A 22,352-nucleotide genomic window follows, 5' to 3' on the forward strand; every position below is an offset into this window, starting at 1 on the left:
ATAAATAAACATTTTTATAAAAAATTAAAATTTAAAAACTTATGCAAATTTAAAATTAATATAAAATAAAAAGAAATAAAAAAATTTTAGTTAAAAAAACTGGGCGCGCTGCTAAATAATATTCTAATGATATTAAAATTAAATTGTTACTTTTAAACTCATTGCAGCGCGCCCAGTTTTTTTAACTAAAATTTTTTTATTTCTTTTTATTTTATATTAATTTTAAATTTGCATAAGTTTTTAAATTTTAATTTTTTATAAAAATGTTTATTTATTCGCGCAATAATTGGACATTACTTTTTGTAGAGATATTAATTTTAGAACATAAATTTTTGTCAATTGATAGATTTTTTTACTTAAAAATACTTTTTTGTTTAACACTTTTTCACATGGCGCATGGACTTGGCATCTTGTTTATCTTTTTTTTAAAAGATAAGTTTTTTTATGGTACAATTCTACATTTGCAAATTTAAATTTTTATTGATTCATTATACGACTCTATATATGTCTGCAACTTTAATTTTCCACTGGTACAAGTTTCTACTTTCACTTGGCGCAATTTTTTTTTTATTTCATTACTTTTGTTACGATTGTACATGGGTTTATAATCGATAATTTTTCATACAATTCTATTGTACATGGGTTTGCAATGGATAATTTTTGTTAATGGCGTGCCCTTAACTGGTCGCCTTTTTTTACCTTTTTTTAAAGGTGAGTTTTTAGAGATTATATCATTCATTTTTGTATATGATAAGCATCTTTAAATAAATAAGCAAATTCAATTTTTCTGGCATTTTCTTATTTTAGGTACATATATATCTAATAATTAATATACAAATTTAAATATTATTCATCGCACAATTTGTATCAAAATAATATATTTTTAAAAATTTATTTTAAATTTATTTAATCATTTTTATCATTGTGATTGTAGTGGCAAGGATTTTATTGCTCAGTGTCATTGCAAGCATCTGGCCTGTATATACCATAATATATTGTGTAATACATTGGCTAAGTATGACAATATGGATTTTGATAGATTCCCATGGAATATTGGAATTTTGTCGGACTTGCAGTCATCCACCACATATGCAGCCTACAATTAAAGAACGCATTTATTCCATATTATTTGCTTCCGTTATTGGCATAGTGCACATTTTTATATATCTCAATGCTGTAGATAGCAAAACATTTTGAAAACATCTATCTTTCTATGTTATCTGCTTTTTTGAAAATATTGCAGCAAATTTATTATGGCAATATGCTTGTTCTCCTGCAGTTAAAGAGGCTTAGTACTTTAATATAATCTTTATTATTTGTATCATTTCCTTTTTCTTCGGAATTACAGCAATGCTTTTGTACTATATTGTCTTGCATCCCTCAAAAAGACAACATACTTCAAACGCACCAGTTCAAGCAATGTAATTTTGATATTTATTTACTTTAAAAAATGAGAGATAAACTATACAATATGCAATTAACCTTATCTTATGACTTTTATAAATCTTATGATAAAATCTAACTCTCTCTTAATCTTTATTATGAAAAGAATCTCGGTATTATATGAAATAATTTCATTGTAATTAATAGTTTAACTTTCAAAAATTTTGCAAAATAAAATAACTCATACATTGTATTTCTACCATATATATAAAAAAAAGATAGGTAAATATAAATAAATAAATATATATTTATGATATACAATAAATAAATATATATATATATATATATATATATATATATATATATAAAATGTTGGATTTTTATTATATATATATAATTTTAAAAAATCTTTTTTATATGCTATTGAATTTTAATACATACAATTTTGATTATATGTATTTTAATTGATTATATTTATAAGTATTTTTATATTATCTTAAAAAGACTGCATAGAATTATTTGTGCGACACTCTTATATGTATGTATAATTAATAGGGACCAACTACACATTTTTTTTCCACTGAATAAAAACAATCTCAATATTAAAATTAAATTATAAAAAAGATACTGTGATATTTTATTGATGAGAAATGTACATTTATAATTGTATTAAATACAAAAATAAACATGCCATGAATTACTATATATACATATTTTCATAATTATCAAACTTAAAAATATAATATTGTTACCAAAGAAGAAAGCACTATTTAAAAACTCTAAAAGTTCATAATTTGTTAAATTAGTAATTAAATACTGCATTTTGTATAATTTTTAAGCTTTATTCTTTTATTTTTCTTTATTTAATTGAATAGATATTAACATCCAATGTAGCATACAGATTAAATTAACAACCAAAAAAATAAATCTTAACTTTGAAATATATTTTTGTTTCTTTTAAATATCAATCAACTGGATTTTGTACTACTATTAATATGAATTCTTTATCTGGTGCCATCATAATTTTATGTTTTTTGCTACGTATGCGCAAGAAAGTTAAATCATTTGTTGGATTCAAGTCACGTACGACAGAACGAGCTTTATCTGACAATTGACTTATCAAACCTGCGTATTGAACTGTTATCGTATTATCTAATGTTGACTTTATAGGAATACCTAAAACAAATATAATTTTATAAATTTTTGTTTACAACTACAAGTAAATCATGTCAATGATCTCATGTAATACCTTCTGCATTCACCACTATTGTTCCAACTACCCTTTTATGAGACTGAATTTGTTTCATAGTTTCTTCAACCTCTTATAAATTATTTCATCGAAATTTATTAATAAAATTTTTATTTTAAATATTCCAATAACGGAAGCAAATCATATGGAATAAATGCGTTCTTTAATTGTAGGCTGCATATGTGGTGGATGACTGTAAGTCCGACAAAATTCCAATATTCCATGGGAATCTATCAAAATCTATATTGTCATACTTAGCCAATGTATTACACAATATATTATGGTATATACAGGCCAGATGCTTGCAATGACACTGAGCAATAAGATCCTTGCCACTACAATCACAATGATAAAAATGATTAAATAAATTTAAAATAAATTTAAAAAAATATATTATTTTGATACAAAGTGTGTGATAAATAATATTTAATTTTGTATATTAATTATTGGATATATATGTACCTGCAATAAGAAAATGCCAGAAAAATTGTAAAATAGTTCCTATAGCACTGATATTAGATTTATCTTGTTAAGCTAATCGAATGCTGCGATGATAACTAGCCATTGCCCAACCCATGCTCACAAGTGAGCTGATAATGCTACCTGCTTGATGTACAACTGAAAAAAATATAGAAGCTAATTAAGAAAATTATTAAAAATATATGCATACTCATACATAGGCATTTATATAATTGAAATATTATTGAAATAATAGCAAAATATCTGATTTTGTATCACAGACTGTAAACTTGCACATAAATTATTATGACAATAAATTTGCAAATAATAACATTAAAATTGAATGTAAAAATTGAAATTGAAAATTGAAAATATCTAACCCCGCACGCTGTCAATATAGCGGAGGGCAACTATCGCCGTCTGTTGTAAAACGTGCGAGATGGACATTTCCAATACATGCATCTATTCATGTGTTGTGTACGTGTGATATATGTGTGCGCATGTGTTGTATACGTGTGAATACGTGTAGCACGATACTACTATGTTTGCGTGGTCGATGATGATAATAATAATGATGATGACGGGGACGTTTCTTAAAAGAAATTTTTCATATTTCGACTTTGCAATTATATATCTCTGCTTACAAATCACGTAGAGCAGAAATAAAGACACTTTTATTATATAATTCAAACTCAATCTATCGATTAAGTCTAGTATAAACTCGATTGCTTCAGCCGTTATTGAGAATTCGAAATATTATAAAGACTCAAATGTCCGACTCGCGTTAAGATACACGGTGTCTCGGCTACGCCCTTAACTGGTCGCGAGACACTACCGTGTCTCTTGATACATAATCATCGTTATTCATTATATCTGTAACTCGCAAATAAAAAGTGCATATAGAGTAAAGCATATTTGCGAAATAAATGCTTTGAAAAATATACTCGACACATTTCATGCAATAACTTCGGATGCATTTAGTTTTTTATACTGTAGGTCATCTGAATGCATAATGCTGCACTTTATGTGCAGCTTATTTATGTTTAAAACTCAGTTAGTATCTCATTGCTGATAAAGTTTGTGCTTACGTTTGTATGTTATTTACTGTCTATATTTTAATAATTTATCATTGATTTATAAACAGATACATTATCAGTTTGCCATTAAGATTTTAAAAACAGAACATGAATGTGTCAAATGTGCGTATATTATGAATTTGATTTAACTGATCTTAATTTAATATTAACAAATAATATTATATTTATATATATATATATATATATATATATAATATGTATTTATTATATATATAATAATAAACTATTATGTGCAGCTATAAATATATTCTCTTAAAGAATTAATTCCGTTAAAATTATTTCTTTTAATAACATTTATTTATTTATTAAAGAAAGAAAAAAATATCTTTGTATAAATGCTATTTATAATATTATTAATTGTTTACACTATTGTTAATCTTAATAAACTGAATAGCTTTTTAACAAAAATAATTTTAATAGATTTTTTGAGCACAATAAAAAATTGCTAATACTTATTACTATAGTTTTTAAAATCTTATATATAAAAAATATAAAACATACTTAATATAATATTAATAATGTTAAAATATAAAGCATTTGTGAAAGCAAGATATATTAAGAAAGAAATATTAATATTACAGAATATAAAATACGTGAAGCAGATATATGTAGATACATCTTTGCAACTTGCATATATCTGAAAAATATGAATCAAGAAAACAAATTTTCATTCAAAAGTTTTTTTTCATAAACATATATAAGCTTATATAAAGTGAAAAGCTTTTAAAACGCAATAAAATATTTTTTAGTAATAAATTAAAAAACATAAATTAAAATTATTTTCAGAGTGGCAACAACAGCAATAATGGTGCTGGTTATATAAACATGGTTTCACTCGTGGGTGCACATGGAACACGAAGACCACCCTCCCAACAATTGTCCTTCCACTCGTCTAAGAATCATTCTCGGCAATCTGCATCTGTTCCACCATCGACACCGCGAAATGCCTGTCAGCAGATGACCGAAATAGAAGCTCCGTGTATACGTAAGTTCACTGCGATGCAAGATTTAAATTCGATGAGGGTGTCTTTGTAAAATATATTTCACAAAATAGGAATTTTATGCATTTTTACGACGGAAAGATGTGGAAGTTAATGTTTTTTTTGGACAATTTTTTTCTTGATAAACATAATACTTTCTCGTTGTGGAGCACCGCTTTTTGCATGGTATTTACAGCGACATTACTTGGTTTGAAATTATTAAAATCATAAAAATATCATAAAAACTTAAAATGTTACAGTAATGAGAAAGATGAGAGAAGATGTTTTTTTTTTACAAAATCGCCTTATATTAAATTTTGTATTTAGCAAATGTAAAAAAATATACTTTTCTATTGTGTAAAAATAAACTTCTTATTCTTACGTTGCCGAGTAGGCATAAAGACTGTAAATAGAATTCGTTTTCTACTTCGCAGACGTTATGTCATCTTCTCGGAATCTCGGATCGACCAGATTCAATCAAGAAAGCATTACTAAAATGCTTGTACTTATTAGCACAGTCTTTATATTACTTAATTTACCAAGGTGAGCATTTTTCATGTAAATTCTTTATATTCCTTTCCTTCCTTTCTTTTTCTTTTACTTTTTCTTGTTTCTTTTCTTCAGATTTTCTAAACCTTTCGATAGTTTCTTACAAATATTTTCATTTATTTATATGTACTCTTTTTATTTATATAACAAAACTTTATCTTGTTACAATATCTTTTACAATAAATAGTAAAAATTTATAACGATTTTTTCTTAATGAATGTAAATTGTTAAGTAAATGTCAATTCTATTTTACGTGCGGTGGAAACGAAAGGATTAATATTCCTTGGCGAAATCTAATATGCGCGGAAATTGTGTCATGAGTCGAATTGTCGTTCTGTTTCAGCTACGTGATTCGTCTATGCGTATTCTTCTTCACTCTGGCGAGGAAGAACACACCAGAGACACTCTGGTGTCTGCAGCAATTCTTCATGCTACTCTACTATACGAATTTCAGCATCAATTTTTTGCTGTACGCCATGTGCGGCATTACGTTTCGTCGTTGCCTGGAGCAAATACTGCGTAGGATCATGAAGAGCATGACATTGTATCATTGCAATCCACAGAGGTACATATAGCTAGCGTTCCATTTCTGTCGAAAATCCGTCAGAGATCGAACTGAATTGTTGATTGTATGGTGACTGTTAGGGAACCGATAAGCCCGTGAAATGTCCGCTCCCTGGATCATCGTTAATCTGGTGTCTGTTCCCAACTGTGAGATTTCGGTCCAAATTGCGGCGACTTTTCCGGTAAGAGGGGTTCAAATCCAAGATAATCCTGTTTGAGAAATCGCCTTGAAAGAACACATCGTTCCGCGAAATGCGTGACATGAAATTATATTCATGTCGATGCTGAGACAACCAATTCAACGAAAGATTCGCCAAGAACTGAGAAATCGTTGGTATGAAAAATTCGAACTATATAACAAGATGATTGACTGATGCAGAAGAATCACAGGAATTTACAATAAAAATCCTGCATGTAATTATGATAAAATAGACTCACAGTTGCTTATGTGTAAGAATAAGATTTTTACAAATTCGATCATTATATTTATAGAAATTTATTTCTATTTTATTTATATGTGTAAAAGTTCAGAGAAAGACAACGAGATCCTTTCAAAATTTATATAATATTTCAAGTTTTCAATCTTGATATAAATCTTTTTTTTTTTAAATTAAATATAACATATAAAGAGCAGATCAGTTTGATTCTCATTTTTTCCAGAATTTTACTATAACTATATTATTTGATCATTTCTATTTAATTACTAGTAATAATCAATCATTTTCTTAAACCGTATGATTTTTCCTTAAGACAGAAAAGGAGAAAAGAGAGAAAAAGGCATAAAATCTTTATGTACTAGAATAAATTTTATCTGTAGATACAAGTTATGAATATAGAGGAATATCATTTTTTGATAATCATGAATACTGACAATTATTTCCAAATTACAAAATCTATGTTTGTTTGCGAACATATTACAACATTGCACATTATACGTTATCTGACATAAAATCAATAATTAGATACCCAATGCAGTTCAAAAATTTTAAGACTGTTTTTTATGTGGCAATAATAATGTTATTGGCACTAATAATGTTATTTGAGAATAATAATCCAAATTATGTACTTATTTTCTCCAGAAAATTATGTGCAAAATTTGAAAAGTCTATGATTAGCTAATCTCGAGCAGTATATTTTTATAAAGCTTGTATTTTAAATACGTCATGAATATAAAAGAAGAGCTACGTATCACAATAAAATTTTATTTTAAAACTAGTTTATTTCTCACACAAAAGCTCAAAATGGTGTAGAAAGTTTATGTGAATAACACATTAAATTGAGCGAACAATTTTTCGTTGACATGCCACGTTTTGTGAGGAAAGAAACTCCGTAGAAGTAAATGCGCATAGTTTATATTTTTTAAAATTATTTAAAATGCGGAATACTATGAATTTGCAGCTCTTTATATAATACTTTTTTTATTACTTATACGAAATATAATACATAAACTTTCTTTTATGCGTGATAATGTTATCATCTATTAAGTTGATGATAGGCAAATTATTGCATTCATCATCTTCTACAAAATCTCTTCTCTTGTGAAGCCTTGTTTTTTAACAAAGAAAAATGTTTGTTTAATATAATTCCCGTAAGATTTCTGCATTTCGAGCATTTGTGAAAATAAGTTAATTTTAAACCAAAATTGTATTGCAATACATTGCTCTTCTTTTGTATTAATGACATACTTAAAAAACAAGCTGTATAAAACATTATACTGCTCAAGATTAGCTAATTGTAAATTCTTTTTGATTTTACACCCAATTAACTAAGAATAATAGATGCATAGTTTTGCGGTTATTCTTAAATGGCGTTATAATATTGTCGTAAAAAATCTTAAAACTTGTGGACTGTACTATATATATTATGGATGATGTGTAATTGCTGTATTATTATTATTATTTTTTTAAATTATTGTGAGATACTTTTTGCGTATTAGCACGTTAGTTAAAAATAATCTGTTTGTTATTGTTTTTTCTTAACAATAAGAGAAAATAAATTAAGTCTTTTTTGAAAGCAAAATCAAAATAAATTTATTGCGATGCAATTATTTAATAACGTATAAATATTGCATTTACTTTATATTTTTATATATCAATGATGAATTATTCAAGCTTTAATAGAAATATTGATTTTTAAAGAAACACAAAGCTAGGAAAATAATAAAATAATCTACTGCTACATTTAAAAAATGCCAAAATTTTTAAATACTAATACATTTCTTTATTAAGGTAAGTTAATTTTCGAAATTTATTTAAAGTTAATAAATATCAAATTATAAAAAAAATAATATTTTTATTTCTATGTTGATGAACGCACAATTTTACATAAATTATTAATGTTTCAAAAATTATGTAAATGAAACAACCCAAAAAACTATCGTACAGATCATACTGAAATAAAAAATGATACATCAAAAACGGGAATATACGAAAAATTATCATTATATTTATTTCTTTTTTCTTAGTGGAAACATCGATAATTATTTTTAAAATTTACAAATTATATATTATATTACAATATGAAGGCGTATCCACCTGCGAATAAAACTCGAGAGTAACTCTTAAGAGTGATTCTCGCAAATAGACACATATCCTTGAGTAATTTATTTTAAATACTCTTGAGTTTTACTCTTACATGGATACATACTTTTATATTCATGTAAGCTTTATATTATAATCCTATTAAAGTAAAATTTAAATAAAATTAATTTAGTTAAAAATCACAATTTTACATTTTAATAATTAATTTCTACTGAAAGTTAATTTGTGTAAAACCATTTATTTTTAATCAAAGAAAAACCAGAAAAAATGACATATAATGAAAAAAGATACAGAGCGCGCACGCTTATAATTTTATTTATAAAAATATATAATCTTGCATTATTATTTTGTTATAAATTTTACATAAAAAACTTCAATATTTATAATATTTAAACTTTATCATTGTAGTTGTAGATATCTGGATTGATTTGTTAATCAATAATTGTTTAAGGATAAAGCTACTCGTTGCAGTAAATGATAAGATTACCCGTACGACGTGATAAGATTAATGTGCGACGTACGATATAAACTGTAATAAAAAGAGAAATACTAATATTTTCTACGATATAAGATTAGAAATGTCGCATGAATCAGGTATTTCAAAAAATGTTTCGTAAAATAAATCTTATTTTGCAATACAAAAAATAGCGATAAGTGGAAAAATAATAATAAAATTAGCCGTATAATTTTTGGTTTCAATATTTTGATTTTTTTAATAAAAAATGTAATAAAAATTTTAGTTTTTTACTTTTACATATGTATAATATATTACGCTTCTAAAATAAATAACATATTAAAAAAAGTATCAAAGTAACAACAAATATTGACATAATATACAAAGCTAAGGAAATTTATATATTAGCATAATAACTTGTTCTTTAAAAAATATTTATTGACGCTTTAATTTAAATTATTTATTTTATATTATATTTAAATTATTAAGCATTTTTTATAAAACTATAATTATAATTTTAATTGTTTTTATTTCATTAAACAAATTTAAAGTCAACATTGCACTCATGTTTAATTGAATGTATTTTTTATAGTTTCGTATTTTATATTTTATAAAACAAGAAGAAAAAAAATCACTTTCGAGTACGAATTGAAACGAGAACGTTTAAAGTTTGCCGTAAAAATATTTTTAATAAAAATATTTTTATTTAATATATTAATATTAATTTTCGCGTGCACGCGCTGTCAATTACAATATTTTATTTTATAAGATATGAAGTAAACATTCTAGTAAAACCAATTTTTTTCTAAATAAAATTGTTAATTAATCTATAAAAGTATTACATATTTTCACATGTTTTTATGAAATGAAATAATGTTTTATACATATAAGGATATATTAGTTAATTATAGACATTAAGTTTAATTATTTTATAACATTAAAATATAAAATTTTAATTTCTTTATTCTAATATTTTTAACATTTAATTGAAATACTGAATATATTTGAATTTTTATCAGTTTTATGCGAAAATAAGACAGTAAAATGTGTTGTATGTGTTTTACTTTTTTATTATACTGTACGCTTATCGATGTACCAAACTTTTATGTGCGAAGTTTGGCGCAATACTAAAAACTCGGATTTACTACAAGAATCGAGAAAAATGAAAGGAATTTACAGAGAGATATCTTTCATAATGTATTACGACAGCTCATCGCAAAGTTACGCTTACAAGAATTTTCAAATATTATAATATCTTTCTTAATGATTTTTCCAAAATTTTTTTTTATAATAACTTTCTTTCATCACTTGTATAATTATTCTTTTTGTGTAAATTATAGATTATATTATATGTAGTTTATACTATAAATTATTTTTTAACATTGTACAACATTATTAGATTATATCTATCAATCCAAAGTTTAGTATGTACGAAAATAAAAAAAAAGAAGATTAAATTCTAATTCTCGGTTTAATCACATCCAAAAAAATATAAGATTGAATAGTGAACTAATATTTAGTTTTCATTAAATCATACGTCAATAAGATCTATTTTAAGTGCGGTGTAGAATAAAAATTTCAAAGTCGATGTTTACTACAAAAGCTTATTTAAACAAATTATTAAATATACATATCCGAAAGACGATAAAATTTACTAACGTTACGAAAGAATCGTAAAATATTACATTTTTGTCGCACTTTTTTTGCATATATTTAGGCAATAGATTTATAAACATGAATTTTCATAAACTCTATCTTTGAAATAACTTCAGAATAATTTATTTTAGATTAATATTTGATTATGTTTTAATTTTTAGATATATAGCAATATAAATTCTATTTATTTTATTTTTTATATGAAATTCTACAGATATTAAAGAAATGGTTAGGAAAGAGTTTTGTGCATTCCTCCTAATCTTCTAATGTAAAAATTTGCATTAATGTGAAATTTCTTATATTAATTTATTATATATAATAGTAGCCAAATATAAAGCTAAAAATATAAAAAAGGCATACGTTTATTTATATATGTATATATATATATATATATATATATTAAAAACTTTGATATTTTTTTATGGTAAAAGAAAAAATTGAATACATATGTACGCAAGTTGCACTTTTTATATGGCATTCACAAAAGAAAGTTGAGTTGCTACATTTTTTTCTCGCATGCTACATCTTTTTCACGTTTTGTTTTTTGCGCAATTAAAGCAGAGATCGATTGAGCGAGAGCTCGTCTAGGGAAATCACTGGAAAAAAAATTCGGCGTTTTTACATGGAAAAGATATCTCTTTGGAACTATGCAATTTCACATAAATCTAAGATAAACCCGTTTTTGCGAATTTTCTTTTATGGCTTTGAATCTCACGCAATATGAATAATAATGAACAGAATCTCTGGCTTCATGTGTAATATGAGATTCTTATATAATATAAAATCACTTAGCTCACATGTATAAAACATGTATTCATTAAATAATCGTGTAATATCAATGTACGCGAATATTAATAATAATAATTTGTTTAAATATTTTTGCAAATGTTTTATTAAATTTATGTAATTCTTAATTATGTAACAAATACGTTTATATAAAATAATTTTCTTATTTTCAATTGTGTAAGTGAAAAAGAAAATTAATTAAAATCATTAAATTATTAAATTATTAATATATATTAAAATATTACATTACATCTACAAAGCGAAATCTCTTGCTGAAGAATTACGCGATAAAAATTAAATTATATTCCAAAATTATATATTCAAATTAACATATATAGACATACATTTTTATCTCGATATTTTTATCCGATACGTTCGCTCTTTCAAGTAAAAGATTGTCGTAAAGCATTTTTATCGAGAAATACAGTTACAATATTTTTCATTGACAATTTCGCTGTGCATGCATGAATCTGATCGCGTATATATATTTTTCTTTTTGCATATCTACGAACAAAAACTCGTGCACGTGTCGACTAATAAAAATATAATAAAATAGCTTGTCTTGTACACGTAAAATAATGAACTCTGTTTCGATCAGATTTATCATTTCGAATTAATTATATACCAAAAAGACATTTTCAATCGACTATATATAATTTGAAATAAAAAAATGCGTGTGCAAAAGTAAAGTATGAAAGTGATGAATAGTTCTGAATGTAACGTTATACATATATGAATTAGTTGTTTGACTGCTTTTTAAGTTGTCTTGTTTATACGTTAAATGTTTTATATATTGCATTTTTATAAAACTATTAGTTGCAATCTTGTTATTTTTTGTGATATCTAAAAGCATTTTTAGTTATTAATACTTAAGTATTTATATTTATATGGATTAGGTAATTTATATTGTTATTAATAATAGTTAGTAATAACAATATAGTATATTTCCTAATATCTTATTATATAAATTATTTTCGTTTTTAAGAGCATACATACCGAACATTAAACCCAACATCATTGATAATAAAGGTCTAATAAAAGTGATTCTAAAAAAATTGAACTGCGCAAATTGATTCTGTATCATTACATTATATCATCGATATTAAGATTGACTTTAAAAGTCATTAAATATCATTCTCGTGTACATTATATCAATAAATTATATGCCCAACAAAAGAGAGAAATATAAAAAGGTAAATGTATAAATATATACATATAAATCTGTTCTATAAATTTCTATATTTTTTTATAAAGATATGTCTTAACTGCACTCTTCTTTCATATCTATCACATTTATAAAACATATATATTAAGTATAAAAAAACAGTTTAAGATATTAAAGAAACAAAAATCTATAAATATAAGAGTTTTTAACAAGGCTCTGTAATATAAATATAAATTTAACGTATAAGACGGGCAACAAGAGCCAAATCGCGGATGACAATGCGTTATCCTAACGAAACTAAATAATTTTTCGTTAGAATTAAATACCGGTGCACAAGGCACCACATTTTACTTGGACACGGCCAAGATTTTTAAATATGAAATAATCTCATATTTTGAGATTTAATTTCAATACCCCTTTAACCCCCCTACGGAAAAATAAATAAATGAATGCAAGAGAAAAATATAGATCCGAAAATCGCTGAATCGGGAATCGAACCCGAGACCTTTCGCTTGCCGGGCGACTGCTCTTCCAGCTGAGCTATTCAGATCCTTTCGATTCTATACTTTTCTCTGTTATATAAATATATATTAATGTTGGTAAACAAACGCATTTTTTAAGCCAGCGTGTATCAAATATAAGAGTTTTTAACAAGGCTCTGTAATATAAATATAAATTTAACGTATAAGACGGGCAACAAGAGCCAAATCGCGGATGACAATGCGTTATCCTAACGAAACTAAATAATTTTTCGTTAGAATTAAATACCGGTGCACAAGGCACCAAATTTTACTTGGACACGGCCAAGATTTTTAAATATGAAATAATCTCATATTTTGAGATTTAATTTCAATACCCCTTTAACCCCCCTACGGAAAATAAATAAATGAATGCAAGAGAAAAATATAGATCCGAAAATCGCTGAATCGGGAATCGAACCCGAGACCTTTCGCTTGCCGGGCGACTGCTCTTCCAGCTGAGCTATTCAGATCCTTTCGATTCTATACTTTTCTCTGTTATATAAATATATATTAATGTTGGTAAACAAACGCATTTTTTAAGCCAGCGTGTATCAAATATAAGAGTTTTTAACAAGGATCTGTAATATAAATATAAATTTAACGTATAAGACGGGCAACAAGAGCCAAATCGCGGATGACAATGCGTTATCCTAACGAAACTAAATAATTTTTCGTTAGAATTAAATACCGTTAGAAATAAATAATAATTTATTAAAAATCTATAAAGTATATACATATATATTATCATTACGGTGCGCATTCCTGTATATAATGTATAATGTATTGTTTAATGAAAAAATATATACATATATATATTTTAAATATATTCATATATTATATATCTGAACGATATAGATATCGTTACTTCTTGTTTAAGTTATCAAGCAAAGAGAGTCTCACTACGTGGCTATGCATTTCATTACTATACGATTATTTCAAGTGTGTCATATCATGTGTATTATCTGTAAACATATTTCATTTATGTAAATTCATTAGAAAGGTGGTACGTTGTAAATAATAATTGCTTCCGTATAATAGATCTTTAAGTACGTGTTGAATTAAATCAATGTACGAAAATCAAATGTGTATTTTTATCTACTATATTAATCTACTGTAAAATTATATAAAATTATATTTACAGTTCGATACTTATATTTACACGCGCGTTTCCTGTACTTTTATGCTGTTACTAATATAAATGAATATGACAAGTGATTAAATAAATATGTACTATAATTATATTATGTAACATTTATATGTACATATACATTATACATATATATATTTGTCTATATCCTTAATAATAAAATTATTTATTTATACGTTATATGTTTCCTGTACTTTTATGCTGTTACTAATCTAAATGAATATGACAAGTGATTAAATAAATATGTACTATAATTATATTATGTAACATTTATATGTACATATACATTATACATATATATATTTGTCTATATCCTTAATAATAAAATTATTTATTTATACGTTATATGTAAATAAATTAATGTTATTTTTTGAGTAAAAAGACTTGAGAATAACTTTATTATAATTCATGTTTTCTACTTCAGACATTGATTGATAAATTTATATGACGTTCTGTTTTGAAAAGATAAACTATTTTATATATGTATATATCGATTATTTTTTACTTTCTGTAAAAAATAAAAATATATCTTACGCGTGATGTGTGAATATTGGATATTTTCTCATGGCAGTAAAAAAATGTATGTAGATTTTGTTAGCTTGATCCTTTATACATATTCTGAACATATGTTCTGCAGAAATACATATATGAAAACAATATATGTAAGCCGTGTGTGTATAATCAAGCATATTAATCTTATTAAAACAGTTCGATTATTTCTCCATTTCACTTGATTCGTATAATCAATTCTGATTGATCAGAGTCCGTATTGCGAGATCGGATACATCATCAGTCAGTATTATTAAATATGTTTCTTTTTTTTTTAAATCGGCCAACAAAGCCAAAGCACGAAAAATTAATTATTCGGAACTGTATCTCTTGGTTTGAGATCACTAAGTTCCATATATAAATTAATCTCGAAACTTACCATATGGAGAATTTCATACATTTTATTACATATGGAGGATTTCGAGATTAATTTATATATGGAACTTAGTGATCTCAAACCAAGAGATACAATTCCGAATAATTAATATTTCGTGCTTTGGCTCTGTTGGCCGATTTAAAAAAAAAAAAAAACATATTTATATTCTTAATATTGAGAGCCGATAAAAATATTTCTTTCTGACAGTATTAATAAATTCTTCGGCATTTTACATTATAAATAATCAAGTTTTTTAGTTGAAATATACAAAATAATAACAAAAATTGTCATATTTTTCGTGTTTATTATGAAAAAAGTAATTGCAAAATTTCTAATTAAACAGGATTAATAGATGTGAAGAACTATGAATATTATTTGATTTCTCCAATTCATGATGAATGATATATGCCACTTAGCCACAAGCGCAAAGAATTATTTATATCTTATTTACCCATTTTACATACATATGTACATATTTATATTAAAAGATCTCAAACGAATATATGTACATCAAAGAGAATCTAAATGCTTTATATTCACTTTTGTCGTAAATCTATTTATTGTAATACTTCGTTAAAAAAATTATTTGTTTTTCTATTGGAATATAATTATGTTTTTTGCGACATCATACTTTTTTACAATAATAATATATTTCTGTTAAATATCTTTTTCTTTCTCTTTTATAAATTTTCTGCGTTATTTTTATAGCTATTATACAAAATGTATTAAAATTATATGACTATTTAAAAACGACAAAGTTAAACCGTTAAGCTAAAACTGAACTTTTTAAAATTACTCCAATATTTTATAAAACATAAGAAACAATATTTAATAAGATTTCTGTTAAAAATATTATATATTACTTAAAGAAAATATATTTGAGATAATTTAAGAAGCTTAAATCTTTTATCAAATATAAAATTCTAAAATGTCTTGCATAATTTTCAAACAATTTGTAGTCAAACTATTGTAATAGAAAAATTTTTATGAAGAAATCCTGTTCTTGTAGATAATTTGAAAAATTTCTTTGATCACTTATAAATTTTCGTGAGATACTTTGAAATAGTGAAGTTTTATTAGATCAAACTAACATCGCGATAGAGATTAATGTTGCTCAAATAAAGCTTGAAATAAAGCTTCTTCGAGTGCGCAGAAACATTAATGTTAGTATAGAAATTGAAACCACGATTGAAACATTGTATGTATCATTGAATGTTAGTATAGAAATTGAAGGGGAGTTTTCATTTATAAATCTACTAGAATAACAGGAAAATGTTGATCTCACAAATTGCTTGACACTTACCTTGGTCTTCCCGGAGCCGGTTGGACCGACCAACATTAATCCGCTGTGCACCAACGTGGTTTCATACAGTTGAATTACCTTCCTCACGAAGTCTGTAATCAGGATTGTACCTTTAATAGATTCTACGAAGCATAGTCACAGATGAATTGTGGAAGCCCCGAATGCCGGTATCGATCCAGTTTGCGTCGCCACATTTAGCGCGGGCTTCCAAATTGAATGCTTTAGTGCAAAGATACGTTTCGTAAGCTACGACATTTATTACAGTGTTTTCCGTGATTTCGCGAGGTTATTACAAACACGCTCTCTCTTTCTTTCTTTTCCTCTCTCTTAATGAAATGTTTACATATAAAATTTATAATTGCCATACGAACAGAAATTTATTCTTAGTTTAAAAAAAAATTATTACTTTTATGTACTTTTTTTATGTATGCTTTTTTAATGCATGATAATAGCGTCTTTGAACTGATAACAAATTGCTTTATAAAATGTTGACAATATATTATTAATACATTTTTTTTAAGTAATTGAATAAAATGTTTTTTTTGTAATTAAACATTATTTTATTATTGAGTTAATACGCAATAAAACCGATAAAACAAAAAGATATAATCCACAAGCAATGTAGTGAAAATATATACGAAATTTTATTTAATATGTGCAATGCAAAACACAGCAACTGAATTATTTATTAATTAAAATTGATATGCTATGAATATATAATAAGCTATTTTATTTATCGTTTTAATCAGATATTAAATTGACTAATATTAATTTGAAACTCATTGTTTGAAATTTGAAATCTATTTATAAATGATAAAATCGATAAAAAACAAGAAAAAAATAAAGTATTTATTTTATACGTATGTACGTATATACATGTGTGTGTGTGTGTGTGTGTATTTGTGTATGTGTGTGTGTGTATATATATATATATATAATTACAACATTAATCTTACAATATAATAGTAATATGCATAACTGTTATTGGCAAATTGATGGCTTTATTATTCCATAGTCTAGGAGAGAAGGTTTTTGCTATAATCATGATTTTGGGTTATAATTTTCTCATTAGTTTCTGCATATTAATGCTCGCGTAATGAGTCATGTCATCTATCTTATTAAGATATTTTCCGTATGAATATTCAACATTATTAATTTTTGCAATTAACGATTTAATAAACATATATTTATTAGAAAGTTTATAAATGTACATATTATTAGAAACATAAATAAATTATTATTATTATCGCTTATTAAAATGTTTTAATTCCTTCCGCGAGTGTTGAAAAATGAGAAAAATAATCTTTCGTATAAGAGAAAGAGCATTAAGAGAGCTATTTCTATTCTAATAAGCTGTGTATTAAAAGTAGAATTTTTTACGTGCAAACTACATTAAACATTTATTTTTCATTAAAAAAAATTTCCGGCATTAGAAGCTTAATTAATTTATCTATATATTTAATATACCTATATATTTGTTATTGAATATATATATATATATATATATATATATATATTCGTCTTTTAATTTAAGAAAATCAGTAAGATATATTTATTGATTTCAACAACTACTTTGTTATGTTTGCTATGTTACTCATTAGATCACGAATGCAGGTCACGAAACAACTGCGAAAATTTGTAAGTATGTAAGTTAATTATTTATTTTATTCGTTAGCATTTTGTCAATATTTTTATTCTCTTTAGAAAACTGTATTTTATAATTCGTAAAAGAAAATATCTATATTCGGAAAAAATTTAACAGAGAAAAAACGTAGACATAAACTATTTTTCTGTCAATAGAATTAAACCATATATAAATAAATTTAAAAAATTAAAACTTTTCTCTTTCTAAATGTAAAATATTGTTTTTTTATTGCACTTTATAGAATAAATTTGAAATTTTTATATACTTTTTTGTAATATATTTGTTTTTTTTTCTCTACTCTATTATATCGTATACATAAAACATTTCAAATAGTTGTAAAAATAATTTTGCTTATTGTTAGATGCATATCAAAAGACAGAACAATATATTCTAGTACATACACTCGAATGAGAGAAAACTTAAATTCTAATGAAAGACTGAACTTACCATTGACGTCTTCTAAATCCATTTGTCTGATAGATTTACGAATGCCTGCTTCTAGGATTCCATAATCCACTGGTTTCTCAATGAGCCCAGGAAAGAGGTCCGACACAATACCTGGAAAAAAAGAAGAATAATGAGTAGTTTATTTTTTCTTCTTTGTGGATGTCTATAGATAAAATTATTTATTTATTTAATAGATTACATTCGTAGAAAGCAAAATTAATAAAATGTAATAGGAAGAAACAGAAGAAAATATATTATCTCTATAATATAAATATATATTATTCATATATAAAGATAATAATAATTCATGCAAAAAATTTAAAATAAAATAAAATCATAGTTTTTATCTTAAATTTTAAATATATATATATATATATATATATATATATAATAAAATAAGCATAAAATATTTTATTTATTCACGCAATATCTATTTTTATACATTTTTATATATTAATGTATTCTTACGAAATAATATACTTTTCTCTAGAAATATAATATTAATCTCGTAAATGTTTCTAGATAAGATATAAAATATGATATATCATAATGGTTGATTATAGATATTATGTAATTTAAAAGTAAATAAATTTTGTTCAACTTGACAGTTATATTACTTAAAAAAAATTAATAAAGTTTCTTAAAATTTTAAGAGAGATTTAAGCTCATTTACCATTAAACAACTTTAAATCGTCCTTCAAGAACTTGGGAACATTTACATTTCTCAAAGCCCGGAAGCAGATTTGGTTCTCTTCAAGATCTTTCTGCTCTTTTTTCAAATTGCCAGCAACTACAATAACAGTCTTCACTGCGCGCATGCCGAAGTCGTAATGATCCTATTAAAATAACATTTTAGATACAATTAAATAAAATCACGCAAAAATAATTAATTTTAAACCATAATTAATTGATATGACTATATATTAAGTGTCAAATGATAAAGATATTTTTGAAGGTATGATAAGTTTATACATAGTATTATATTATTTTAACATTTAATTATATGAATTGTCTTGACTATATCTAATAATCCATTATCTCTTAATAAAAGTATTGTAATATATTTTTGTATGTCTTACTGTGTATTCGCGATTTCTTTAAAAATAGTAATATTAATTGTATTATTGGAATGGAAATTTTTTATAAATTGAGCTTTTCTGAAAAAGGAAAAAATGAAGACAGAAAAATAAAAATACTTGTGTGCTTAGTTGCTCCGAGCTTAGTTTAAAAGTTGTCGTGATCTTTCTGGCAAGGTTTTTCGCATCCATAAAGCCGTACGAGAACAAAGATATTTCAGCAATAAGAGCATAATTTGGCACCATCATAGCCACCGGCCGGAAAAGTGCCTTTAAATTATCAGGTAATTCTGTTTGACCTGCATAGCCAGGATTCATAGTAATAAACACAGCGCAGGGCGGCTTTAAGGTGAGTTCATACCCTTCAAAAATAAATCTGCGAATATGCAAATTTTACATTTAAAAATTTAATTAGAGATATTATAACAGTTAAATAAATGTGGCACTGTTATACTTTTTAATATTAATAATTATTATATTTAAAAATATATACAATTATTTTATAATTCTCATTTCTTTATTATAAAATTCTATGGTAGTAATAGATTTTTATTATTTTTTCATTATTTAATAACAGTATTTATCATATGTATCAAACTGTAAATTATAATATAAGAAATAATTTTGACTAAGTATTAAGTAATACAAATTTATGTAACCAAATTATGAATACATTTACGTAATAAGATTAATTATAGTGTTGAAATGCTACAGATTATTTAATTTACCAAATTTACATAACATGAATTAAATTTAACATATCACACATATATACATATATTACACGAATATTAGTAAATGCGCAAGGTATAACTTTTAACAATTTTAGAATTATTTCTGCAATATAAATTTTAAATTTATACCATTTGTTTTATTTTTAGTATTAAATAGAATTCAATAATTAAATGTCAATGTTGCTTGACATTTTCTTGATATTAAATAATTTGAAAATTAAATGACGCTTTTATATTCTTTTAAAAAGAAATTGTTAAAATTTTTGCGGTATAATGATCTTCATTGTTTCAATTCACTCTACATTAAATTTTTATTTGCAGATGCTGCTTACTTACACGCTCGCTCGTTCGTGTTGCGCCTGTTGAATAGTCATAATTTGTTGCGCTACGACGGACAAAACCTCGATATCGATTCGATTGAATTCATCGAAACAGGCCCATGCACCAGCGCTGCGAATATCGTGAAGGCATCTTAATTATTAATTAAAATTCTAATTGACTTACGTAAATTTGCATCATATAATATAACTTGCAAAAAAATAGCCAATTTATATAAAATATTTATAGCCTACCTGGCGAGGCCTTTGAAGAATTTGCCCATAGATTTAAAGTTAAGCTGATCAGAGCAATTAAAAACCACGCATTGAATCGCGAATGCTTTCGCGAGGTCTTTCGTAGTTTCCGTTTTACCAGTTCCTGCTGGACCAGTCGGTGCACCGCCGAATTTCAGATGCAACGCACTGGTAAAAGTAAGACAGCAACGATCGGTCAACGGTGTAATTACTAGTCTACCATTGTTACCTAAATATTCATATCTGCAAGACAGAAAAAGACTACAACAGTAACAATAATTGTTCTACTTCAATAATTTATTTTATTGGAAAAAGATATTATATTTCTATCGCAATCAAAATTATCGAAATTTAAGTTAATCAAAGCCAACGGACAATCATGTAACAACCATACGAAGTAGAAAACGTCGATTAGTACATCTTTAAAAAGATAATCGCAGCAAAGAGCTGCTGTAAAAATTATTACAGATAGTTAGGTACATTCTTAAAATATATTTTTCGAATGATAAAATATTGTCTTTTTAATTTAAATTAAAAATAAAGTATGCAAATGCTCGTTATTAGTATGAATTATTATATAACTTTAATAAAGTTATAAATAAGTATAAAACAAAGTTGTAAGAATTTAAATTTATATTCTCACTCAAGAAAGATTCTAATTTGAACAAGATTCTCATTTCCTTATGTATTGAAATTTGTCAATAATAACGATTTAAGAAGCGTATATTAGCATAAGAATATGTTTTATATATCTAATATAGAATTTCAATAGAGTTATGACTTCAAGAGAGAGGAAATTTGTATCTTATTTAGTAGAGGATTTCTTAAGAAATTTCTATAAAGGCATCCCACAACGCTTCTCTTGTATCTAAAATAAGCTCCAAAATAACCTTACTATTAAGTTTAAGAATAAGTGCAATTAGATAAATTGTCATATCAGTTTTGTAGGATCAAAGAACATTTATGAAAATGAGTTTCCTTTGTTTCAGAATACAGAAATGAGATATTTTAAAGTAAACGCTTCTAAAATACTTGAAAATTTTATTAGCTGCATGTAATGAAGAATTCATTGCACTAAAGTTTTTTACAAACTTTATATC

General features: G+C 25.1%; 3 protein-coding genes across 7 annotated transcripts in view; 1 reads left to right on the forward strand and 2 right to left on the reverse strand.

Moving 5' to 3' along the window:
* The window catches only part of LOC114930552 (uncharacterized), a 32,811-nt gene extending 25,673 nt beyond the window's left edge, over positions 1-7,138 (forward strand). For all 4 annotated transcript variants that reach the window (XM_029302351.2, XM_029302352.2, XM_085482562.1 and 1 more), the window contains 4 exons: positions 4,975-5,173; positions 5,603-5,711; positions 6,061-6,282; positions 6,363-7,138. In XM_029302351.2, the coding sequence (XP_029158184.2) occupies positions 4,975-5,173; positions 5,603-5,711; positions 6,061-6,282; positions 6,363-6,381 (549 nt within the window). In that variant the 3' untranslated portion in view covers positions 6,382-7,138. The remainder of the gene's footprint in view (positions 1-4,974; positions 5,174-5,602; positions 5,712-6,060; positions 6,283-6,362) is intronic.
* Positions 1-22,352, reverse strand: part of LOC114930627 (dynein axonemal heavy chain 1) — a 97,084-nt gene that overhangs the window by 62,941 nt on the left and 11,791 nt on the right. The window contains 6 exon segments of the mRNA XM_085482654.1: positions 16,779-16,870; positions 18,871-18,981; positions 19,544-19,706; positions 20,067-20,322; positions 21,017-21,130; positions 21,253-21,495. Of these exon segments, the coding sequence (XP_085338780.1) occupies positions 16,779-16,870; positions 18,871-18,981; positions 19,544-19,706; positions 20,067-20,322; positions 21,017-21,130; positions 21,253-21,495 (979 nt within the window).
* On the reverse strand, positions 1,807-3,911 carry LOC146723280 (dynein light chain roadblock-type 2-like). Of its 2 annotated transcripts, none has more exons than XM_085482565.1 (4): positions 3,736-3,911; positions 3,095-3,250; positions 2,633-2,967; positions 1,807-2,559 (listed from the first exon to the last, which is right to left on the reverse strand). In XM_085482565.1, exons 3-4 carry the CDS (start codon positions 2,688-2,690, stop codon positions 2,348-2,350), a joined length of 270 nt encoding a protein of 89 aa, XP_085338691.1. In that variant the 5' UTR covers positions 2,691-2,967; positions 3,095-3,250; positions 3,736-3,911; the 3' UTR covers positions 1,807-2,347. The 2 variants fall into 2 exon arrangements, with proteins under 2 accessions (XP_085338691.1, XP_085338690.1); XM_085482564.1 differs by lacking the exon at positions 3,736-3,911 and adding an exon at positions 3,472-3,729.

Source organism: Nylanderia fulva, unplaced genomic scaffold, assembly GCF_048542155.1.
Source record: "Nylanderia fulva isolate GAGA-0341 unplaced genomic scaffold, ASM4854215v1 Scaffold21, whole genome shotgun sequence".
NCBI classification, from domain to species: domain Eukaryota; kingdom Metazoa; phylum Arthropoda; class Insecta; order Hymenoptera; family Formicidae; genus Nylanderia; species Nylanderia fulva.

Bases quoted from the DNA above. Each gene is read 5' to 3' on its own strand.
- LOC146723280 (XM_085482565.1), bottom strand. From the start codon at position 2,690: ATGAAACAAATTCAGTCTCATAAAAGGGTAGTTGGAACAATAGTGGTG. The intron at 2,560-2,632 runs GTATTACATGAG...TATTTGTTTTAG, and splicing joins AATAGTGGTGAATGCAGAAG to GTATTCCTATAAAGTCAACA.